The sequence below is a fragment of the Myotis myotis genome, unplaced genomic scaffold (assembly GCF_014108235.1).
Source record: "Myotis myotis isolate mMyoMyo1 unplaced genomic scaffold, mMyoMyo1.p scaffold_m19_p_2, whole genome shotgun sequence".
Taxonomy (NCBI): Eukaryota; Metazoa; Chordata; class Mammalia; order Chiroptera; family Vespertilionidae; genus Myotis; species Myotis myotis.
The window spans coordinates 19,730,701-19,754,496 of NW_023416324.1; the positions used below are offsets into that span (position 1 = coordinate 19,730,701).

Genomic DNA, 23,796 nt, shown 5'->3' on the forward strand with positions numbered 1-23,796 from the left:
GTTACCTCCTGCACGCCGCCCACGGGATGGAGCCCGCAACCTGGGCAAGTGCTCTTGACCGGGATCGAACCTGGGACCCTTTAGTCCGCAGGCCAATGCTCTATCCATTGAGGCAAACCTGCTAGGGCAGGGGTGGGCAAACTTTTTGACTCGAGGGCCACAATGGGTTCTTAAACTGGACCAGAGGGCCGGAACAAAAGCATGGATGGAGTGTTTGTGTGAACTAATATAAATTCAAAGTAAACATCATTACATAAAAGGGTAGTCTTTTTTTTTTCTTTTTTTTTAGTTTTATTCATTTCAAAGGGGGCCGGATCCGGCCTGCTGGCTGTAGTTTGCCCACGGCTGTGCTAGGGCCTCACCCTATCTCTTTGTCCTTGCTTATAATGGTGGTGTTGCCTGGAGGGTATCCAAATTCTGCCTGTGACCTCTCACAATCTGGGACCCCTCAGGGCATGTCCAACTGCCGGTTTAGAGATTAGAAAAAAACCTTGTAAGAGAAAAAAAGAAAACAGAGGCCACTCCAGCAAGGGTGCGTTCTGAGGAGCTAGGGTTAACTTTCTGTGTGAAGATTTGCTAGGGCAGGGAAGAGGGGAGGAAGGAGAGAGAGAGAGAGAGAGAGAGAGAGAGAGAGAAAGAGAAACCCCCCACCAAAGACTCCAGATTCTTTTGTTCTAAAGCACAAAACTTTGTTTTCCCCATGTTTATTGTATGTCTAAGCACAAACCATCATGCACTTCAAGCAACATGTATTAGAGAAGGAGAATGCAGTCTTAAAGCAAAGGGTGGGGGTGTCAGAAGTAACTCCTCTCGTCCCCCAGCTGAAGCTCCTCAGGGGCCTGCCTGTTTGTGAATCCACATTTATCTTGGCTCATAGGAGGTTAGGGAGTGCAGCATTATCCTGGGAGGGGAAGGTCGCAGGGACTGCACCAGTGGTACTTGCCCCAAGTTTTATTACTTCACCCCCTCCCAGGTCGCTTTCTACCCCACCAGGGATCCAATTAATGGGGTCGGAGGTCTGCAGCTGGACGCCTTCAGGCAGAGAGCACGCTGGGGGTCGGGTGGTCCAGCTACAAGGGCTGACCCCTGCCAGCTTCCTGCCTTCGGGCAGCGGCTCAGGGTGGTCCACCCTCCCACACTAGATTCAGTCTGACTGGATGGGGAGAGATTGGGCGGCTCAGGCGGCTCTACGACTAGCACCTTTGAATTGTGTGCTGCTAGGGGGGAAAGAAAAGCCTCCCCAGAGAGGTTTTTCAAAAGCCTTCAGGGACCAGAAGGTTGGCCAGCCTAGGCCTTCCCCCAGCAGCTGGCCCCGCTCCCCACCCGCACCCACCTTGGCACCACCCACGTCCACTGCCACCCACCCCCGATTCCCATTCCCCATCGGGCAGGCAATTGGCACCTGCTGGCCAGGGGGAAGGACAGGGAGGTTGTCCGGCAGGCCTGCCTGATCAGGCAATCGGGGTGGTCAGTGTGTGTCATAGCAACCGGCTGTTCTGGTCGTTCCACTGTAACGGTCACTTAGGCTTTTAGATTGATTGATTGATTGATTACTAGAGGCCCGGGGCATGAAATTTATGCACGGGTAGGGTCCCTAGGCCTGGCTGGCAATCAGAGCCAATCGTGGCCACCTGGCTGCCGGCCGGGACCTTCCTTCATTCCGTGCCGCCCCCTGGTGGTTGGCGCACATCATAGCAAGCAATCGAACCCTTGGTCAAACTCCCAAGGGGACAGTTTGCATATTAGCCTTTTAGATGATAGATAGATCGATAGATAGATGATAATTTTATTTTATTTTTTTAATCCTCACCTGAGGATATTTTTCCATTGATTTTGAGAGTTGAAGGTAGAGGGAGAGACAGAAGCATCAATGTAAGAGAGACACATTGATTGGTTGCCTCCTGCACACATCCTGACCAGGGCCAAGGACCTACAACCAAGGTACGTGCCCTTGACCAGAATGGAGCCCGGGACCCTTCACTCTATTCACTGAGCCAAACTAGCTAGGGCTTACCAAACAGTTTTCACAATTATGTGAGTTGTTTATGTAGTAGCTAACTTTATTTTAATAAAATAATTGTAATGAGTCATTTTTAATCTTACGTATAGCACTGAATTCATAATAAGTACTTGGGAAATTGTGTGATCTGTACTATAGTTCTTAGGTCAGAATTTGATTACATTTGGCTAGAGGCCAGAATAAATAAAAAGGCCTTCAAAAATATAAGATCATGCCGAAGCCGGTTTGGCTCAGTGGATAGAGCGTCGGCCTGCGGACTGAAGGGTCCCGGGTTCGATTCCGGTCAAGGGCATGTACCTGGGTTGCGGGCACTTCCCCATTGGGGGATGTGCAGAAGGCAGCTGATCGATGTTTCTCTCTCATCGACGTTTCTGACTCTCTATCCCTCTCCCTTCCTCTCTGTAAAAAATCAATAAAAAATATATATTTAAAAAAATATATATATATATATATAAGATCAAATAGAGTAAAAGCTGATATCCTAGGTCTAATAATGGGTTATTTTCATACCTAAAATGATTTTGTCAGTTTTAACTTTATATGTCTAAAATGCTTGGAGGCCCTGGCAAGGTAATTTTCAACTGGTTAGAGCATCATCCCAATATGCCAAGGTTGCAAGCTCGACCTCCAGTTGAGGCGCATACAAAAAGGAACCAGTGAATGCATAATTAAGTGCAACATCAAATCTCTCTCTCTCTCTCTCTCTCTCTCTCTCTCTTTTTCTGTCTCTCTCTGTCTCTCACCCCCTCTGTTTCTCCCTCTCACCCCCTTCACCTCTCCCTCTCTCTGTATAAATCAATTTTTTAAAAATACTCTGAATTCTCTTTTTATTTATAAAAATTTAAGTTGTTAAATATAATTTTAGGTGCTTTTCACTCAGTTTTGTAGTTGAAAACTTCTGTTTCCTTTATTCTTCTCTGTAGGTTCAGTGGTCACCTCACAATGAGACTATTTTGGCTTCCAGTGGTACTGATCGCAGACTGAATGTCTGGGATTTAAGGTAAGTCTTGTTGTATTAGTTACTTTTTTGTGGAATTATTTTCTTTTATTTATACTTTCCAAAATTAGTTAGGAAAAATCTGTTTTAACTTTTGAAAACCTTTTTGTGCTAGTAAAATTGGAGAGGAGCAATCCCCCGAAGATGCAGAAGATGGGCCACCAGAGTTGTTGGTATGTACAAACATTGAGAAATTGAAGTAATCTGTAATTTAATATCCTCTATCTGCTTTTTATATCTGTTTTCCTCCCTTCTTCAGTTTATTCATGGTGGTCACACTGCCAAGATATCTGATTTCTCTTGGAATCCCAATGAACCTTGGGTGATCTGTTCTGTGTCAGAAGACAATATCATGCAAGTGTGGCAGATGGTGAGTATTTAGTCATTTGGGGAGGTCAAATAAAGGAGGCAGACTGTCACTTCATATTTCTATACTTAATGAACGCAGCTGGCATTTCTGTTCAGTGTGCTCCTTTGTGTGATTTTAGTGCTCGTCCGTACATTATCATATCATGTTCAGCTTCCTACTCTTTATCTTCATCTGGTTATCCCACTGGTATCTCAGACTCAACTAAACTGGACTTTGCTTCTTTCCCCATTCTCCCTACTCCCCTTTCCTTCTGACTTGGCTGTTTTCCATATGGCTTTAGTATTTCCCCATCTCACCACACTTGAAAATTGAAGTTCTCCTCCACTATATATTCACCTTTAGGTCTAGTTCACTTACCAGACTTTACGTTGTCTGGCTCTGCAATGTTTCTCCAATCTATACTCATCTTACAAATACATCCATTCCCAACTTTCCTGTCTATTCCACACCCTAGTTCAGTGATGGCGAACCTATGACACGCATGTCAGAGGTGACACCAGAGTTAAGTTAGGGTTTTTCAAAATGCTGACACGCCGAGCTCAAAAGGTTCCCCATCACTGCCCTGGTTTTTTGCTCAGGTTCTCATTACCACTTGCTGTACTATTGAAGTAACCTCCTATTTGTTGGCTTGCCTCTTGTTTCTCCCTCTTGGCTAGCAATTGAATATCTAGGAAAGGTTATTCCCTTGAAATGATCTGTGAACATGCCTAGCACAGTTCCTACCACAATGTCATTTTTAGAGTGCTTGAAATTTAATGGAGAAAACCGTAATCTCTAATATATAGCAATACAATAAAACAGATATATTCTAGAGGTGGGTGATAGTGATAGTATGGTAAATTTTATGTTTGTGTTTACTATAATTTTTTAAAAAAACAAACAGTTGTATGGCTTTTCAGTGATTATACCCTGAATAATGAAAAGAATTCCAAAGAAACTTTTGGTTTCTCAGGATAGATCTAGAGCCAAGAATAAACTCCAGAGGAAAGTTTTTGGCTCAACATGAGGAAAAATGTTTTAAAACTTTACTATAGTCTGGCCGGTGTGGATCAGTGGTTCAGCGTTAACCCATGTACCAAGAGGTTGCTGGTTCAATTCCCAGTCAGGGCACATGCATTGATGTTTCTATCTCTCCCTCTCTCTCTCTCTAATCAGTAAAACATAGTTTTAAAAACTGTATTAAAAAATATAAACCTTTCCTACAGAATCGCACTATTGATGAGTGTTTGTGGCCTATGAGATTAACAAATGATATACTACAAACATACTTTGGAATAGTATGTATCAAAGAAGTGTGCTTAGCTTTGTAAGATACTCATGACAGTGGTATTAAGTAGAGAAAAAGCAGGTTGCAGAACAGCATGGTGGAATCTCATTTTTAAATTATGTGTATCTGGTCTTCTGTTTAAATACTTGTAGGTATTTATTTAGAAGTCTGTTTGCCAAAATATGGTTGGTACATTTAGAGAGTTATTGATTTCTTTGTATACTTCAAGGATGTGTTACATGTATGAACAGAAAATCCACCTCACACACAGAAAATTAATATAAAATGTTGAATTCTAGCAGGAAGGTGAAATGGCTTCCTTGGATAATCTCTCAATTAAAGGTATTTTAGTAGTTGCCATGGGAATGTTGTAGGATATTGAACTCCATAACCTTCAAGGCCATTAATTCCAGGCCAGGTTGTTACTTTACTCAGTGTGTGTGTGTGTGTGTGTGTGTGTGTGTGTGTGTGTGTGTTTAAGAATTATGGTAAAAAAAAAAAAGAAAAATTGTGGTGTAAGAAATAAATACTTGGTTTCTGTTCTAGTTTCTGTTATAAAGTGCCCCAAAACCTTAGCATTTCCTGAGTGGTAGGAGTCTCTTACTATATTTAAAAAATAATTTAAAATTTTTTCAGTTACAGTTGACAAATAACATTGTATTAGTTTTGGGTATACAACACACTGATTAGACATTTCTATAACTTAGGACAGTGATTTTCAACCAGTGTGCCACAAGAATTTTTAAAACATGCAATACCTGACTATTTAGTCAGGGGCATTGACCTCTTTTCCCTTAGATCAGCCGTGAGCAAACTATGGCCCGCGGGCTGGATCAGGCCAGTTTGAAATGAATAAAACTAAAAAAAAAAAAAAGACCGTACCCTTTTATGTAATGACGTTTACTTTGAATTTATATTAGTTCACACAAACACTCCATCCATGCTTTTGTTCCGGCCCTCCGGTCCAGTTTAAGAACCCATTGTGGCCCTCGAGTCAAAAAGTTTGCCCACCCCTGCCTTAGATTGTAAAAACTAAATTAAAAAAAGACAATAGCCAATACAACAGTAGCCATCCAGTGTTAATGAATCAAAAAATTTTTGTCAGGTCAGCAAAAATTACATTTCTTGCTTTGCTGCCAAATTTTAGTAGTTAGTTTGTGTGTCATGAGATAAAGTTGAAAATCACTGACTTAAGAAATGATCACCTGGTAAATCTAGTATCCATCTGACACCATGCATAATTATTACAAAGGAGTCTATTGCTATTTATAAGGAGTCCCTTTGGGGCACACCTTAGTTTAGGGTAAGGAGGTGACTTAAGGGGCCCCTAGATATAGCCTCAGGATGAGGCTGGTCTCCAGAAAGACCAAACACTTGATTAGAGAGTTAGAACTTTCAGTTCCACTAACCCGCAGATAGGGGATTGAGCTCTATAAAAAGTTTTGGAAAAGCCCATGAAAAGCTCTTGATCTGATCAACTTCCAGGTTGGTGAACATATTGATGCCACCCAGAGACAACATGGAAGCTCTGTCCTCCCTCTCACCTTGCCATATAAGTGTCTGACCGTTTGACTGGTAGCTATGATGTGCACTGACCACCAGGGGTGCAGACACTCAATGCACAGGCATGGAAACATGGAACAGACGGATGAATCTCTGGGGGAAGCGGGAAGAGATTAACCAAAGATCTTATATGCATACTAGAGGCCGGGTGCATGATGCACGGATTCATGCACCTGTAGGGTCCCTCGGCCTGGCCTGCGGGAATCAGGCCGAAACCAGCAGTCCGACATCCCCCGAGGGCTCCTGGATTGCAAGAGGGTGCAGGCCAGGCTGAGGCACCCCACTGGTGCACAAATCGGTGCACCGGGCCATTAGTAGTAAATAAAGCACTTACCTGAATTTAGTGAGTCATTCCAACATATTATCAAACCTGAGTAGAGGGTTGTGGAATCCCCACATTTATAGTCAACAAATTTATTTATAAGGGACTCCTTATAAGTAACAAGTAGCCTGGGTACTCATAGCACTCATATTACTGGTGCCCAAAGTGAGGATAGTCTTGTGGCACTGAGCCCTCAGTCACATCCCTCAAACCTGTGAAGTCTAGCACTACCTCTAATTAGTTAATGTCAGGATTGAAGTGACATGTTGGATGCCCAGTTGGCATTAGAGAATTGGTGTCAGGGGAAAAGGCATTATACATTCATTGTCAGAAAACACACAATTGTATACATTTCCCTGCGGTCAGATCACAAGCTCCTCAAAAACAAGTGTATCCCATACTTTGTAGCATCTAGCCTGGTGATTTATGCATAGTAGGTGCTAAACTAAGAACAATAAATTTTGTCTAAATGAAAGTGGTGTCTGTAATTAACATTATGCCTTTGTAGACAGATGTTTCATCAAGAACTAGAAGTAGAGTTTTTTATACGCAAGAGCATTTTTTTATTTTAAAAAATTATAAATTAAGATTTGGAACATACAGTGATGGTGGGATGGGGTTTCTTTTTTCTTCTTTTTTTTTTTTACATAATTCAGTGATTTTTGTATATTCACAGAATTATGCAACCAGTACCCCAGTTATGCCAAAAAGAAGCCCCATAACCACCCATATCCATTAGCTATCACTCCCCATTTTCCTCTAGTCCACCCAGCACTAGGCAACCACCAATCTACTTTCTCTATGGATTTGCCTATTCTGAACATTTAATATAAATAAAATCACAATATGTGACTGGGTTTTTTTTGTATGTGTTTTTTTGTTTGTTTTAATCGGGAAGGGAGAGGGAGAGAGAGAGAGAGAAACATCAGTGATGAGAGAATCATTGATCAGCTGCCTCCTGCACACACCCCCAAAGGGGATCAAGCCCACAACCTGGGCATGTGCCCTTGACTGGAATCAAACCTGGGACCTTTCAGTCCATAGGCCGACGCTCTATCCACTGAGCCAAACCGGCTAGGTCATGACTAGGTTTTTTTATTGTCAAATAACATTTTATTGTATAGATATATCATTTTATTTATTCATTAGTCTGTGAACATTTGTGTTTTTACTGTATTTTTATTTTTGTATTTATTTTTAGTGATTTGAGAGGGAGAGGGAGAGGGAAAGAGAAAAATGTCCATTGCCTACTGGGGATTGAGCCTGCAACCAAGGGTCGACCCAGAATCAATTTCTGGTGCACTTCTCAGTGCACAGGATTATACTCAACCTATTGGGCCACACAAGCCAGGGCTTTTTACTATGATGAATGATGTCTGACTGAAGGACTCAAGAAGGTTGATTATCAAGACATTCAGTAACCGTACTTAAGTTTTGTGGGAATGTCCTAATCCAGGGTGTTGGCCCGTGGGCCAGCTGTCTGCTTTTATTGGCACACAGACATACCCATTCATCTGCAGATTGTCTAGCTGCTGTCATCCAGGAACTGCAGAGTTGAATAGTTGTAACAGAGACTATATGACCCATAACCTTTTACCTGACCTAATCTGTTTTTGAAACCTTAACTTTAAGAACTTGCGTTCATGTTTACTAAATACCCTTTTCTCTTTTTCATGTTTTTTTGGACAGGCAGAGAATATTTATAATGATGAAGACCCTGAAGGAAGTGTGGATCCAGAAGGACAGGGGTCCTAGATTCATCTGCACTTGTAATTTTAGACTGCCTGCCCTTTTCCTCTCAACCCTGATAGTGATTTAACACTGGTTCTGAGACACAGACTTTGTTCAGCTATCCCTCTATAATAGGTACCATCAACAATGTTATTAACCCAATCCAAGGGTGTTTTCTAAATATTAACTGAGGGGCTTGATTCAGCAAAGCCACAGACTTAATATTTAAATTTTTTTCAGGAATTTTCTAGTATCAAAGATCTAAAGTAGCCACTGAAAGGGGAATATTGTGTGTGGTTATTTTATTTTTCTCTGTATGCCATATCCCCACATTTTTCAGGCTCATTTAAGTAAAGGCTAGAAGTAAATAAGGAATAGAGCCAAGAGAGGTAGGTGTGTGAGCCATGAAGTGTAAGTACTGCAAGATGTTTTTATTCAGGAATTAGGGGAGATTTGAGTCATAAATTCCTTACTCTAAAATCTTCACACCTGACTTTCCAGGATGCACATTTCCTACGTAGACTAGTCTCCTCTCCGTTTCTTAAGTCAAAAGTATGTGTTCCTGTTTTCCATATATTTTTGCTTGTTAGTGTATTTCTTGAGCTGATTTCATATTATTTCTTTCCTTTCTGTGAAATGGTTTTTTTAAAAAACTTGGGACCACCAAGTTGTAAAGATGTATGTTTTTACCTGACAGTTATACCACAGGTAGGCTGTCCAGCTAAGTTGAGAAGAGTGAATCTATAGCTTGTATTTGTTTTTAAAATTAAATTAATCCTGGATAAGAGTTGCTTTTTTTTTAGGAGTTAGTCCTTGACCACTAGTTTGATACCATCTCTGTTTTGGGTGACCTGTTTCACTAACAGGCCTGTTACTCTCTATGACTAACTGTGTAAGTGCTTATAATGAAATAAATTGCTTTTCTACATAACCCAATGCTGATGGGCTTTATTTAGTATATAATATAATATCTATCAAACACCAGTCTCTGGCTTCTAGAAGAATTCTTCAGATGACAGTTATTTTCTGTGGTCTTTGACTACCAAGAGCAGAATTAATTATAATAGACCCAGAGCTATAGAAAACAGTTTTACTCCTTCACAGGGAAAGTGAAAGACATAAAACATAGAATCGTAGGTATACAGATTAGTCTTCGATAAAATAACATCTTTTTGAAGTCTATTCATAGAGAACTACATGGACTTTCAAGCATGTCAAAGGCAGTGTGGCAGAAAGATTTTAAGGCAAAATTTAAATTTGGAAAAGGTGTTTGAACCTTTTCTCATAGAGGTTGAATCTCCCCAGTATGTTTTTCACTGGGACCTGTTCTTAGAAGTGAGAAATAAAGGCTGAAAGCCACGTACCATAACCAGATAAAATGCCTGGTTCTTTGCAATCACTCAGTTTAACTGAGTAGATTACTCACCAAAAATCATTTTCATGAGGCATGATCTTTAGGGAAATCTGAATATCCTTAACCTTTAGATTCAAATTTAGTTCCTTTTTTTCTGGAACTAAGTTCTTTTAGAGTATAGTGAAAATTATCTTGACACAAGAGTAAACTATGCGTCAGCATAAAAAGTAAACTTTGTAAAAGGATTCATTAAAAGTCCAACACTCATGGCACAAAAGAATTCAAATTATAAACCCATATAATGAAAATTGGCTGCCTTTTGACCCCACCTGTGCTCCAAAAAAAAATGTTTTTGGTTTAGGTCAATAACAAGGCAAGTTTCATTCTGCACAAGGCTGCAGGGATGCATGTATTCATCCTTTGCTGCTGGTGGACAGGAGGGACAGGAGGCTCTTTTTTTTTTTTTTTTTTTGCTGTTCCTTCGTGCATTGAAATCATTACCAGTAGCCTGTGAAATAGAATCCAGCTAAGAGCTGACGGGTGTGTTCTGCCTCCAGCCAGCCTAGAATCTTTTTAAACAGGTCAGCCAGTATTTGTATCTTCCCCAGGGTGAATTGCTTGCCAAGTCCCTGGCACTCTCTTCTGTGTTTGGAAAAGGGTACTTAAGTGATCCTTTGTTAAGAAGCTTTTTTGGTTGTTTCTGGGTTACAGATTTGGCCATACATTTCTAAACAGCTCCTGTAAGATTGAAAGAAAAAAAGAATAAATTTATTATTTCTGCAACTTTAAATAATCCTATATAATAAAAGGCTAACGTGTAAATCGACCGAACTGTGGAATGGCCGGTCACTATGATGCGCACTGACCACCAGGGGGCAGACACTCAACGCAGGAGCTGCCCCCCTGGTGGTCAGTGTGCTCACCCTAGCACTGTGGCGGTGGCAGGAGCCTCTCCCACCTCCACGGCAGTGCTAAGGTTGTCCAACTGCCGGCTCCCAGACTGAGAGGGTGCAGGCCAGGCAGAGAGACCCCCTCCCTACCCCTCCCCCTCAGTGCACAAATTTTGTGCACCAGGTCTCTAGTGCAGTATAAAGTTTATGACTGAACTTAGGAAATTTATTGTAGGTTTTGTTGGGGGCAGAGATTGCTAGACTGTGACTCACATATGATCAGGGTTGACTTTCCCCTATGAAATATTTGGGTGATTCTTATTTGCAAAGTAATGAATGTGTGATGGTGATGGTGATGGTGATGGGAGGGGCTAGCTAAAATTTTTCTCTGTCCAGGTTAAATTTACACAGGTATTACAGTGCCTGAAATTCTGTAGTTTTGTTTCTTTGAATTAATCGTTGCTTTTTCCCTATTGTACTTTTAATCTGATCCACACAAAGGTGTTTAGCAGATCATTTTCCTCAATTACATGGTTCTAGTAATCTCCCAAACAATAAGCGCAGTCTGTTATGCCTGGAAAAAAACACAGTAAAAGAAAGTCCTAGTGAGTTAGGAAAAGCATTAGTTACAGTAGTCATTTGTGAGTTTGTATCCAAGCTGTAAGATGAACTAGGAAATTGAGAATAAAATTTATGGGCATCTAACTAGTATATACTTGACAGACCTTTTTTATTCTTAGTCTCTTTATCCAAGAGAATCTAAAATGTGAAAAATGAGAACATACTGTTATATAGAGAAATTAATGGATAGGTGTGTCGCTTGTTTCACATACTAAGCAATAATCCTTTTCCTTCGCTTATAAACAACACCCTCTTCAGCTTTTCTATACAGATAAATTTTGCTGCCGTGGCCTCTTTGTCATAGTTTGGATTTAGGTAGCATAACTACCTTCTGCTATTCTAAGGAAACTATTTATGAATAGCAGGTGGGGTAAGGTGGGAGAATGCAGAGCTTAGATATTTTATCCTGTTACAGAATTCCTGGTGATAATTAGGGCATATTTTTTTTAGTCCTATCAGAAACAAGCATTCCAAATGAACCCTGAATGCTTGAACCAGGCAATTTGGAGGTATGTGTTATCCCTACATGATTTGTCATTAGACACACACTTAAGTTCTTTTAAGGTATTAGTATTGTTAAGAAAGTAAAATGCAAACTCCACTCTTGTACCCACAAGGATCACCTTGAGACTGTGTCTCGATTCCACCTGCCTGAGAAGTGGGAGTATTAGCCTGTTCCGGGCTCTTGGGTAGCATAGCCCTTAAAAAAAAGAGAGAGCCATTTTCCATCTGTTCATGGATGAAAAAAAATTTCCCAGTTTTCATTTGTCTCCCACTGTTGAGTGAAATTTCCCTTGAGCAACGTCTGCCCTCCCCACCATCCATCTCGCCAGCCAGTGTTAGTTGAGATTTGGGTAAGCAGCAAAAACTGACTTATAAGTTGCAAGCTCTTCAGTAAGGCTGATCCTTAGCTGCTCCATCTCTTTGTTCTTCTGTTCCTGGAGTTGCACTCCATTTCTTAATTGTGTCTGTTGTTCTTCCATTTTCTCCAGCTGTTCCTGCATAAGAGGGCCAAGAACATACCTGATGAGCCGAACAATAAAAATCTTACATTGTCCATTATAGTTTACAAAGCACTTTCTTGTATATTGTTCAATCTTCATAGAAGTATTAAGGTTGAAACAGATTTGTTTTGACAAAGTGATACTCCATTTGAAGATGGTGAAGAAAGGAGTCTTGTCCTTCAACCACAGTTTACTTAATGTAATCCTGCAACGGCAATACTCAGAGGGACTTTTAGTTTCACAATGTTAAGAAGTGTTGGGGAGGGTTTTGGTCCTCTTGGTGAGCTGAGAATTTTATACACCTTGCTTACTCTATGAGCAAGTTTGTTTCCATTAAGACTGAATTTGTTAAAAAATGTTAAGTTGGAAAAAGATGCTAGCCCTAGCAGGTTTGACTCAGTGGATAGAGCGTCGGGCTGGGACTGAAGGGTCCCAAGTTCGATTCCAGCGAAGGGCACATGCCCAGGTTGTGGGCTCGATCCCCAGTAGGGGATGTGCAGGAGGCAGCCAATTAAAGATTCTCTGTCATCGGTGATGTTTCTTTCCCTATCTTAAACCAATAAAAATACATATTTTTAAAAAGAATAATAGAATTTCTTTAAAAACGAAAAAAGATGCTATGCCCTGTGGGCCCTCTGGAGCTTTCAGATAACTTTCCCATTCTGCCAACAGGCAGGATGCATTCTGTAAATTGTCTCTGCTGAGGTTTAATGCCTGAGGAATGAGGTAAGGAAGGTGTCTGCAAATCAGCCTGGTGTTTGTTCCTAGCTGGCATGGATCCTTAGGAAGTGTGAGGGAGTTGGGAAAGCATTAAAGTTTGAAGGCATATTTTAAAAGGGCAGTGACTTCTCAAATTTTGAAGAATAGTAAGATAGGAATCCAGCCCTAGCTGGTTTGGCTCAGTGGATAGAGCTGTGGACTGAAGGGTCCCAGGTTCGATTCCGATCAAGGGCACATGGCCTGGGTTGCAGGCTCAATCCCCAGTAGGGGGTGTGCAGGAGGCAGCCAGTTGATTCTCATCATTGATGTTTCTATCTCCCTCTGAAATCAATAAAAATATATTTTAAAAAGAAAAAAGATAGGAATCCAGTTTGGGTACATGCTATTAGAAGTATCTAAATAATTTGTTCTCTGAGTCATCCTTTATAATACCTGTGGCACATCAATCTGCAATGGTTGATATTCTGGCTGACTCTCAATTTACATAAACATTATCAAAAGGCCTTTTTTATTTATTTATTAACGGCCTTTTTTGTGCTTAGTCATGCTTTGACACCACACAGAAATGGGGCCTTACTCTCATGTCATCTGAAGGGAAGTATTTGCATACCTCTGCCCCGATTTCCCAAATTCCACTAGCAAACCTGTTATTTTGACAAGGCACAAAAGTACATGCTTGAGAAGGCAGTCTGTCCCATCAGTGCTCTGACAGGAAGAAACTCGGTGAAAGATATATTGCTACAATGACTGGCGTTAAGGACAATCTCGTCTTAATCTGATGTAGCGCCAATAGATTAACTTTCTAAAATCTGCTCTATCTCAATCTTTCAAAGGCTTCCCACTTCCTTTAATCTAGACGCCCTCCAGTTTTACCCCTACCTCTAACTAGAACCTCCATTCCTCTTTCAATATGAACATTTTCCTGTATCTTGCACTCTCCGGTATGGAAGTCACTAGCCACATGGGGCTGAGTACTTGAAATATGGCTCGTCCAAATTGAGATGTCTATAAGTGTAAGATTTCTAAGACTTGGCTACATGAAGAAATTATGTTTTTATATGCTGGGTTACATAAAATATTTCACCTATTTTTTTAAGTGGCATCTGTGTCTTGCATGAGATTGTGTTGGACGGTGCTGCTCAAGCCTGACCAACTCAGATCTCTATGCCTTTACTTCTGACACAATAGACAACATCTGCTGTTGTATTGCTATTTATCTTTTAAATTCATGTGTTACTCCCAGATTGTAGGTTCTTGGGAGTACACATAATGGCTGTTGATGGGAAACTTGCAGATAGTAAATATATTCCATGTTTCAGCATTAGCAACCTACCAATTTCCAGTTAACGTTCTCAGCAAATTTCTCACCTCACCCACTGTAGCCAGTCACCAAGTCCTACCATTTTATCCTACATATCTCTCATCATCTCTCTCATAAAGTCTAAGTTGTCTTCCTGGCTTTTTCAATCCACCCACCATACTGCCACTTTTATGAGTACATACCTATGGGCCAGGCACCATTGCATGTGCTTTAGAAACATTAACTGGTTCATTCCTTGCAAAAGCCCTATGAGGTATATTACATGTGAGGGAGCAGAGCCATGTGGATTAAGTAATTGTCCAAAGTTTCCCCCAGTTAGAAAGTGGTAGAGCCAGGACTTGTGTAAGTTTGTTTCCATTAAGACAAACTTGCACAAGCTCATATTCTTATGGCTCTTTAGTGATCTTCAAACTGTCCCATGAAACCCAGGAAGAAGCCAAAATGAAGTGTCCTTGCCACTAGTAGCTCCACTTTTGCCTGTTTTATATATTGGCGTTTCATCTAAAATTCTATTTTGTGGAAAGGACCTGGCTTTGGAGAAAACTTCTTTTTGAAAACTGCTTATCAAAGATTACACAAAGCCCTTTACATTCTGATCCCCATCTACCTCTCCAGCCTCATCACTCTGCTCACATTCCTTATGATCCAGCCACCCTCACTTACTATAGTATGTCTTTTTGTGTTTTCTTGCTTTTGTGTAGGCTGTTCCCTCTGCTTGGAAAGCCTTTCCCTTGTCTACCCCATAAATTCATTTATACAAACACATTGTGGTTGACTATGGGCTTGAGCTAGATTGCTCAGGGTTATTATATGCATCACGTCCTAGATACATAACCTTGGACAAATGACTTCTTTCTCATCTGTTTTCTCATTTTTCAAATGATGACAGTAGTTCATACCTATCTTAGGTAAGAAATGAATTACTACATGTAAAGAACTTCAACTATATGCCATCTATTAACCGATTCTCAAAATTTCTAGGCAGGGGTAATTATACATGCTTCAGCAGTACATGCCTTATTCCTATAACTATTACAGTGTTTATCACATTGAAGCCCTGTATTTCATTGATTCTAAGGCTTTGACATTTTAACAGATCAGAGTGCATCTTAAAATCAAGTGTCTTAGATTTTATGAAATATGTTCATTTTATCTGGTATCCTTCCTGACTAAACTGTTGGAGAGCAGAAACTCTTCCCCTCCCCGTTTCTCATTTCTTTTGTCAGCACGTAGTTCACTCCCTGGCACACAGTAAGTAGATAATAGCTGTTGAATATTTGAAAGAGGCAGTATTTACAACTGTAAGAGTAAAGTGTACCTTTGAAAAGTAATCAGGTGCCATACGCGACCTTTGATGAACAATTTAAGAAGCCATTCAGAAAGAATTAGCTCCTTCAGACCTTGATTCCTTTAATTATGGTAAAGCTATGAAAGACACTCATCAAGAGGGTTTTTCCCTGGTTGGAGTGGCTCAGTGATTGAACGTCGACCCATGAACCAGGAGGTCACAGTTTGATTCCCAGTCAGGGCACATGCCTGGGGTTGTAGGCTTGATCCCAAGTGGGGGGCATGCAGGAGGCAGCCAATCGATGATGGTCTCTCATTGATGTTTCTATCCCTCTCCCTTCCTCTCTAAAAACAAAACATCTTACAAAAAATTACTCTGGCTCACTGAGCCTGTTTCCTCTAAAAATAATATTAATAATAATGGCTCTGGCCAGTTTTTCTTAGTAGTTAGAGCCTCGGACTGAAGGGTGACAGGTTTGATTCCCGGTGAAGGGCACATACCTTGGTTGCAGTTCAATCCCCAGCCCCAGCTGGGGTGCCTGCGGGCGGCAACCAGTTGATGTGTCACTCGCATCGATGTTTCTCCACTCCCCCCTCTCCCCCCCACCTCCTACCTTCCACTTTCTAAAAATCAATGGGAAAAATACCTTTGGGTCCGACTGGCATGGCTCAGTGGTTGAGCATAGACCTATGAACCAGGAGGTCACAGTTCGGTTCTGATCAGGGCATGTGCCTTTGTTGCAGGCTGGATCCCCAGTTGTGGGGCGTGCAGGAGGCAGCCGATCAATGATTCCTTCTCATCATTGACGTTTCTCTCTCTCCCTCTCCCTTCCTCTCTGAAATCAATAAAAAAATATTTGTAAAGAAAAAAAATATTATCAGGTAAGGATTTAAAAAATAATAAAGGATTTGGGGGATTAATGAGAGGATCAAATGAGATAATTGGTATAAAAGGGTTTAAATTAAGAGTGCAAGTCAATTTCAGCCTCTACCACAGACCTCAAAAGAAGTCGTTCCTACATATGACAGTGTGTGTCCTTCAGCCCAAAAGATATTTGACCCCTTCCTTTTCCCTTCCCCAAGCTAAGAGACCGAATTCCTTTCCTGCCCACTGGGCCTACCCTGTACTGCTGCACTTCCTCGTCGCGTTTTTGCCTCACAAGTGTGATCTGGTTCTCCAGGTTCCTGTTTAGCAGATGGAGCTGCTGGGCCTCTGCTTGCAGGGGCCGCAGAGCCTCCTTCATCTGCTGGATCTCTGCCTGGGTTTTCTGCAGGGCTTTGGCAGCGGCTTCTTTCCTCTCTAGGAGCCGCACCAGCTGAGGCTCATACTCCTCCTCCAGGCCCTGGCGGCTCTCTGCCACGAGGTTCTCAAACTGGGCAGAGAGCTGCCGGCTCTCCTGCAGGAAGTGTCCTTCCCTCTGGCTTGGAGGTGCTTCTATTTGCTGCCGTAACTGCTCCTTCTGCTTCTGATAGGCATCCCGGAGCTGGGCCAGTTCCTCTGAGAGCTGGGCTGCCCGTGCGGTCAGCACTTCCCGGAAATCGGCAAACTGGGCCACTTCCTGCTGGCGGCACTCCAGCTGGTATTGGTAGGCCACACACTCCTTGGTCACCTTGAACAGCTTCTGCTTGACCAGGTGGATCTCCTCCCTGAGCCCATCCCTCTCCAGCTCTGCTTGAGCATGCAGTTTGTAGGCATCCAGGATGTCCTGATGGACTTGTTGCACCTCCTGGAGAGCTGGTTCCCGGAGCAACACAAGCTCATGGATGAGCTGATCCCGCTCCTCTTCCAGCTGGGCCACAGCTTGGACACATTCCTGGAAACGCCCCTCGAGCAATTCTAGGTCCTCTATGCTCAGGCTCTCTGTGCTGGGACTAGACCCGGCTCCAAGGCTCTCAGGGTTAGGCTTCTCTTCGTTTGTGACCGTCTCTCCCCCATAAGCCATCTGCTCTGGGCTTGTCTCCTCCAGCTTCACAGGCTCCTCCACACACAGTGTGTCCTCCGGCTTCACAGGCTCCTCCACACACAGTGTGTCCTCCTGCTTCACAGGCTCCTCCACACACAGTGTGTCCTCCGGCTTCACAGGCTCCTCCACACACAGTGTGTCCTCCGGCTTCACAGGCTCCTCCACACACAGTGTGTCCTCCTGCTTCACAGGCTCCTCCACGCACACGGCCTCATTTGGCTGCCTGTTATCCTCTATATACAGTGTCTCCTCAGGCTGCCCAGTCTCTTCCAGATACAGGATGTCATCAAAGTCACCTGTGTCCCCCAGGAAGAGCATGTCCTCTATATTCAAGATCCCCTCCAAAGGAAAAGTATCATCCAGGCATTCAGAGTGTCCCTCCTCTTGAAAAGAAGTGGCCTGTGCTCTTGTTTCCCTGCAAAAGAAATGACTTAAAGTGAGAGGGCAGCCACAATCCCAGGATGGTTCATGGCTGGAGCCATTAGGCCATAGACCTAAATCATATCAGCTTCTCACATCTCAGCACTTGTCTGCTCCCTTCCCTCCACTGACTTATCCCCTCACAGCCCATTGCTTAGATCCTCTGACAACATACCCATGATGTCAAAGTCTAGTCAGCTACATACCTTTAAGGCCAGGAAACTAACCACTATTTGTTTCGCTATCATAAACCTTTTTTACCTGGACTTGATTCTTCTTTCTAGAATCAGAGAAGTCTAACTCCTCTCCCATGTAAGTTCACTAAACACTTAACAAGAACTAACGTGTCTTTCAATTCCATGCGTGCCAAGTTTTCCAGGGCCTTCCTCATTTGGGTCACTTCTTTCCGACTAGGCTCCAAATTGTCACTGTCCCTTGGGGTTGGGTATTGGAGCAACACCCAGGTGTGCTCTAAGCAGTCAATCTCCAGACACTATTGATGCAGCCAAGATTCCCTCTTAGCATATAGGGCTGGCCCATCATGTTCTTGACAAATGCTGAGTTTGACTAAAATTCTTAAGACTTCTTCACAGCAAGTAAAACCACATCTCTGTTCCTGTAAAATGTCAATCCTTCTAGCCTGTAAAGTCTCTTAGATTCTGTGATTCTAACAAATGAGCCCGATAACCCAGCTACCCATTGCCTGCTAGCTAGATCAGTTCCCGTCAACGAATGCTCCCCTGTTCCTTTGGCCCTCAAGTGGCTTTGTCTTTCCTGTTTCAAATGCATCTCACCTACCTTGGATCTCTAAGCAATTCCTTGAAAATATAAAATACCATGGAAATAATAATTATTATAGAGGTCTTATGTGTGCCAGGCCCTGTTTTAAATGCTTTATGTATGTCAACTCATTTAATCCTCATAACAATTCTATGAGGTAGTTAGTTACATTTATCCCCGTTTTACAGATCAGGAAACTGAGGTTAAAGCGATTAAGTACTTTACTCAAAAAAAAAAACCTGATATTTAATGTATACCAGTTATAAAACAAACTAAATTTGACTATTGCTTTCAAGAAACATTTTTTAGACATAAAGTATAAGTAAAAGTAAAAAGTTCCATCTATGAAAGATTTTGATTGCTCTGTTTTGAAAAGGCCTACTTGTGTCCAGGTTTGAAGCTCTATATCTTATTCCAAGTTCCCAATAAAGGTTATTTTTACTCTAAATCATCCTGTACTCTGTCCTCTCTAACACCCCGGGAATCCCAGGGTTTCCTTTGTTTTCTCATGTTGGCCCTCTGGAAACTACAAAAGTATGGTTTCATCAGGCCCCAAACATCACTGGCCTCCTTCAACCCAGCACCCACACCAAAACATAAAGTTCCAAGACAACCTCGACAGTCACCTAGTCCATTCACATCACTTTACCAGAGAGAAAGTGCTTCTTAGATATCTTTACCAGATGTTACTTTGCACCTCAAACTCAACTGCCCTAAATTATTATTCTCCTGGAGCTTGCTGCACCTGTAGTCTCCAGCTCAGTGAAACATATCAACAGCTTGATGAGACAAGAAATCTTTAAACATCTCTTCCCTCCCCTATACAGCCAACTTACTGAGAACTAACCCTTCTGTCTCCCAAAGTCTGCAGTCCCCATCCCCCTCTCCATCCACTGCCAGGGCCCTAGTCCAAGTCATCATCTCTCACCTGCGAATCTGTGCCAGCCTTCCAACAGGCCTTCTCATCCTAGTCTATGCTCTACAATTTGCTACAACATAAAGCAAACCATGTCGCCCTACGTCACCCATAGATAACCAACTGCTTAGCAGAGACTTAAGGCCCTTAAAGATGTAGCCCCAACATACCTTTTCAGCCTCATCTCACTCCCCAGGAGCCCACCCAATGCTTGACCATCTGGAACATGCATTGCCTTTTTTTTTTTAAAATATATATTTATTGATTTTTTACAGAGAGGAAGGGAGAGGGATAGAGAGTTAGAAACATCGATGAGAGAGAAGCATCGATCAGCTGCCTCCTGCACACCCCCCACTGGGGATGTGCCCACAACCAAGGCACATGCCCTTGACTGGAATCGAACCTGGGACCCTTCAGTCCCCAGGCTGATGCTCTATCCAGTGAGCCAAACCAGCTAGGGCCATGCATTACCTTTTTATACCTTCTACCCCAGGCCCACAATGTCTAAAGCAGGGGTCCTCAAACTTTTTAAACAGGGCCAGTTCACTGTCCCTCAGACCGTTGGAGGGCCAGACTATAGTTTTAAAAAAAAATATATGAACAAATTCCTATGCACACTGCACATATCTTATTTTGAAGTAAAAAAACAAAACGGGAACAAATACAATATTTGTATTTGCATGTGGCCCGTGGGCCGTAGTTTGAGGACCCCTGGTCTAAAGGATCCAGCTGAGGGAATACTGCTCTCTGTACGCCACCCAACCAGAGAACAGTTCTGGAAAGGTAGAGCTCCCAGTGCCCAGGAAGGATGCACCTGCTCAGCCAGCCAGAACCCACCCTGATCCTCAGCAGCTAGCAGGCGGACCCGAGACCACCCTCCTGCGGAGTCCTCCACCCTGGAAGGACATAGCTGTGTTCATGGCAGGATTCCACACATTTTACGTGAACACTCCTTTACAGGATGCTCATCTATTAGCCCCATGTTACAGATGAGGAAACCAAGGCATAAACAGAGTAAAGAATTCACTCAAGGTTCCACTCCAAAGCCAGAGCTGTTTTTTTTGTTTGTTTGTTTTTAAAGAGGTTTTTTGTATTTTATTTTATTTTTTTAAATATATTTTATTAATTTTTTTTTACAGAGAGGAAGGGAGAGGGATAGAGAGTTAGAAACATCGATGAGAGAGAAACATCAATCAGCTGCTTCCTGCACACCCCCTACTGGGGATGTGCCTGCAACCAAGGTACATGCCCTTGACCGGAATCGAACCTGGGACCCTTGAGTCTGCAGGCCGACGCTCTATCCACTGAGCCAAATCAGTTAGGCTGTTTTTGTTTTTTATTTGTCTTTGTGTTTTATTCGGAGCTCCTTTTGACCACTCAGCTCTTAGAATAAGCATGAGGTCTAAAAGAGGTAAAACAATGAGGGCAGGTACTCTAGAGCTTGGCCCACAGCATTCAAAGTGTATTTGTATATATTTGCCTAACAAATTTCTCCTCATCATTCAAGCCCTGCTAAAGTCCATCTCGGTGAAGTGTTTCCCAGACCACCCTAAAGTGCCTGGCATTCTTAAGGCACGTTGTATGCAGCGCATCTTTGCACTCAGTGCTCTGTGCTATAAGTGCCTGTGTCTGTCTCCTGTGATACTCCATTTTCTAAGGACAAGTAAGTTCTCATTTTCTCTGTATCCCAGGGTGGGGCTCTGTGGAAGGAAGGAAGGCAGAAACCGACTGAGGTCCAAGGAGGAAGCTTGCCCAAGGTCGAGTAGCGAATCTGGAAGTAGAACCCAGGCCTCCTGACTTTCCAGGTGGTGCTGTTAACATACACCATGTTGTCTTAGTCACCCGCCCACAGTGCCAGGCCTCGGCTAGAGGCTGCCCTCACACAGCTGCCTCTCTGTAAGGACGCGGGAAAGTAGATTATGGGAGGCCCAGGGGCAGGGGAGCCAGTTCAGCTGGGGCCGCTGACCTGAGGCTTCCTTGGCCCCAAAGAGCCTGCCTCTGCCACTCCGTCCCTGTCCCCAGCGGACTCCAGCAGCACCCAGCTCTGTCCATTAGGGCTGTGGCTGTAAGTGTTTGTGATACTGTGCAGGCATGAGTTGGTGTATGTCTGACTGTGTACCTGTATGTGTGTGAGTTGGTGTGTGTGTCTGACTCCGTGTACCTGTATGTGTGTATGTGAGTTGGTGTGTGTCTGACTATGTACCTGTATGTGTGTGTGAGTTGGTGTGTGTGTCTGACTCCTTGTACCTGTATGTGTGTATGTGAGTTGGTGTGTGTGTCTGACTGTGTACCTGTATGTGTGTATGTGAGTTGGTGTGTGTCTGACTCTGTGTATCTGTATGTGTGTATGTGAGTTGGTGTGTGTCTGACTCCGTGTACCTGTATGTGTGTATGTGAGTTGGTGTGTGTGTCTGACTCCGTGTACCTGTATGTGTGTATGTGAGTTGGTGTGTGTCTGACTCCGTGTACCTGTATGTGTGTATGTGAGTTGGTGTGTGTCTGACTCTGTGTACCTGTATGTGTGTATGTGAGTTGGTGTGTGTCTGACTGTGTACCTGTATGTGTGTATGTGAGTTGGTGTGTGTCTGTGTACCTGTATGTGTGTGAGTTGGTGTGTGTGTCTGACTCCGTGTACCTGTATGTGTGTATGTGAGGTGGTGTGTGTCTGTGTACCTGTATGTGTGTATGTGAGTTGGTATGTGACTGTGTACCTGTATGTGTGTATGTGAGTTGGTGTGTGTCTGACTCCGTGTACCTGTATGTGTGTATGTGAGTTGGTGTGTGTCTGTGTACCTGTATGTGTGTATGTGAGTTGGTGTGTGTCTAACTCCGTGTACCTGTATGTGTGTATGTGAGGTGGTGTGTGTCTGACTGTGTACCTGTATGTGTGTATGTGAGTTGGTGTGTGTCTGACTCTGTGTATCTGTATGTGTGTATGTGAGTTGGTGTGTGTCTGACTGTGTACCTGTATGTGTGTATGTGAGTTGGTGTGTGTCTGACTCTGTGTACCTGTATGTGTGTATGTGAGTTGGTGTGTGTCTGACTCTGTGTATCTGTATGTGTGTATGTGAATTGGTGTGTGTCTGACTCCGTGTACCTGTATGTGTGATGGCAGTAGTGGTGAGGGTATGCGTAAGACTGTTCAGCTTTGTGCTGTGTGTGACAGTGAGGGGTGTGTGTGGGGGGGTGTATTTGCGCCTCCACCTCTTGGTACATTGGGAAGCCCAGGGCTACAGTCTGACCCGGGGTTCCTCAGCCACAGGTCCCTGCCCCCTAACCAGCCGACTGTGGATGGATGCAGGAGGGCCTCAGCTCCAGGGCCCTCCTGCTCGTCTGCGAAGGTAGACCCTGCACCCCCTTTTCAGGCCCCAGACAGCTGGGGACAAGCTGCCTGAACAGACTTAACTCCAAGCTGGCAGATGCCCAACCTTGCACCCAGAGTCTTCCTCAGCGAAGGCAGGAGGCCTCCACCTCCAGCTGTGTTTGGGGTGAGGACTGAAAGAAACAAGTAACTCCTTGGCCGCTGCGGGCCAAATGGCAGTTGGCGGTTGAAAGGGTTAATTCTCACATGGCCCGAGGAAGGGGAGGGGGCATTATAAAAAGCCGCTGACGAACGGAGGTGCCAGGACCCTGAGCGGGGACCCCCCCCCCATCTCCCTTCGCTGGTGGCTCCGCCCCGCGCCGTGCCGCACCCCGCCGGTCCCGGTCCCCTACCCCGCCCGGCAGAAGGTGCTGGTAGGTGGGGGAAGGGAATCCGTCCAGCCTCCCCTCCCCACGGGGGCGCCCCGCGGGCCCTGGACGGTCCTACCTCGCGGCCTGGGCGGCGCCGTCGCCGTCGCCGTCGCCGCCGCGCCGGGGCTCCGAGCTGGCCATGGCTGCGCGACCCGGGCCGGGCAGCGCGTTATTAATAGGCGGCCCCGCCGGCCGCCGGCTCCGCGCCCGCCGCACTGACAGCTGCAGCCGACACCGGATCCGCCCGAGGGCGCGCCCACTTGGCCCGACTCCTGCCCGCGGGAGGAGGGAGCCGGCCGCGCCCCCAGAGGGTGGGGAGAGGCCGCCCCTCCGGGGACCAGCCTGCGGTGGGGCTGGGGGTGGGGCTGGGGGTGGCTATCTGGGTCCACGAGACCAGCCAGCCTGGGGATCTTCCGGAACCTTCTTTCTCTCCACCCTTCCCCTCCCAGGTCCCCGTTGCGGGGAATCAGGAGACGAGGTGGCTCTGCAGCCCCAGAAGAGCACTGTCCCGGCCTGG

The 23,796-nt window shown here is 44.0% G+C and overlaps 2 protein-coding genes across 7 annotated transcripts in view; one reads left to right on the forward strand and one right to left on the reverse strand.

Annotated features, from left to right (window-relative positions):
* RBBP4 (RB binding protein 4, chromatin remodeling factor) overlaps window positions 1-12,211 on the forward strand; it is a 30,668-nt gene extending 18,457 nt beyond the window's left edge. For 2 of the 4 annotated variants that reach the window (XM_036351260.1, XM_036351258.1), the window contains exons 9-12: window positions 2,944-3,020; window positions 3,133-3,190; window positions 3,277-3,387; window positions 8,229-9,368. In XM_036351260.1, coding sequence (XP_036207153.1) covers window positions 2,944-3,020; window positions 3,133-3,190; window positions 3,277-3,387; window positions 8,229-8,294 — 312 coding nt within the window. In that variant the 3' untranslated portion in view covers window positions 8,295-9,368. Of the gene's footprint in view, window positions 1-2,943; window positions 3,021-3,132; window positions 3,191-3,276; window positions 3,388-8,228; window positions 9,369-12,127 lie in introns of those variants that run through there. The other 2 variants (XR_004974223.1, XM_036351259.1) reach the window with 2 other exon arrangements.
* On the reverse strand, window positions 10,078-23,536 carry SYNC (syncoilin, intermediate filament protein). 3 transcript variants are annotated; one of them, XM_036351254.1, is made up of 5 exons: window positions 23,356-23,532; window positions 16,589-17,846; window positions 12,009-12,133; window positions 11,759-11,835; window positions 10,078-10,362 (listed from the first exon to the last, which is right to left on the reverse strand). In XM_036351254.1, the coding sequence occupies exons 1-5, from the start codon at window positions 23,418-23,420 to the stop codon at window positions 10,352-10,354; spliced, it is 1,536 nt and encodes a 511-aa protein (XP_036207147.1). In that variant the 5' UTR covers window positions 23,421-23,532; the 3' UTR covers window positions 10,078-10,351. The 3 variants fall into 3 exon arrangements, with proteins under 3 accessions (XP_036207147.1, XP_036207148.1, XP_036207146.1); XM_036351255.1 differs by lacking the exon at window positions 11,759-11,835 and having other exon boundaries at window positions 23,356-23,536; XM_036351253.1 differs by lacking the exon at window positions 10,078-10,362 and having other exon boundaries at window positions 10,923-11,835; window positions 23,356-23,534.
* Window positions 23,537-23,796: the final 260 nt, after the last annotated feature.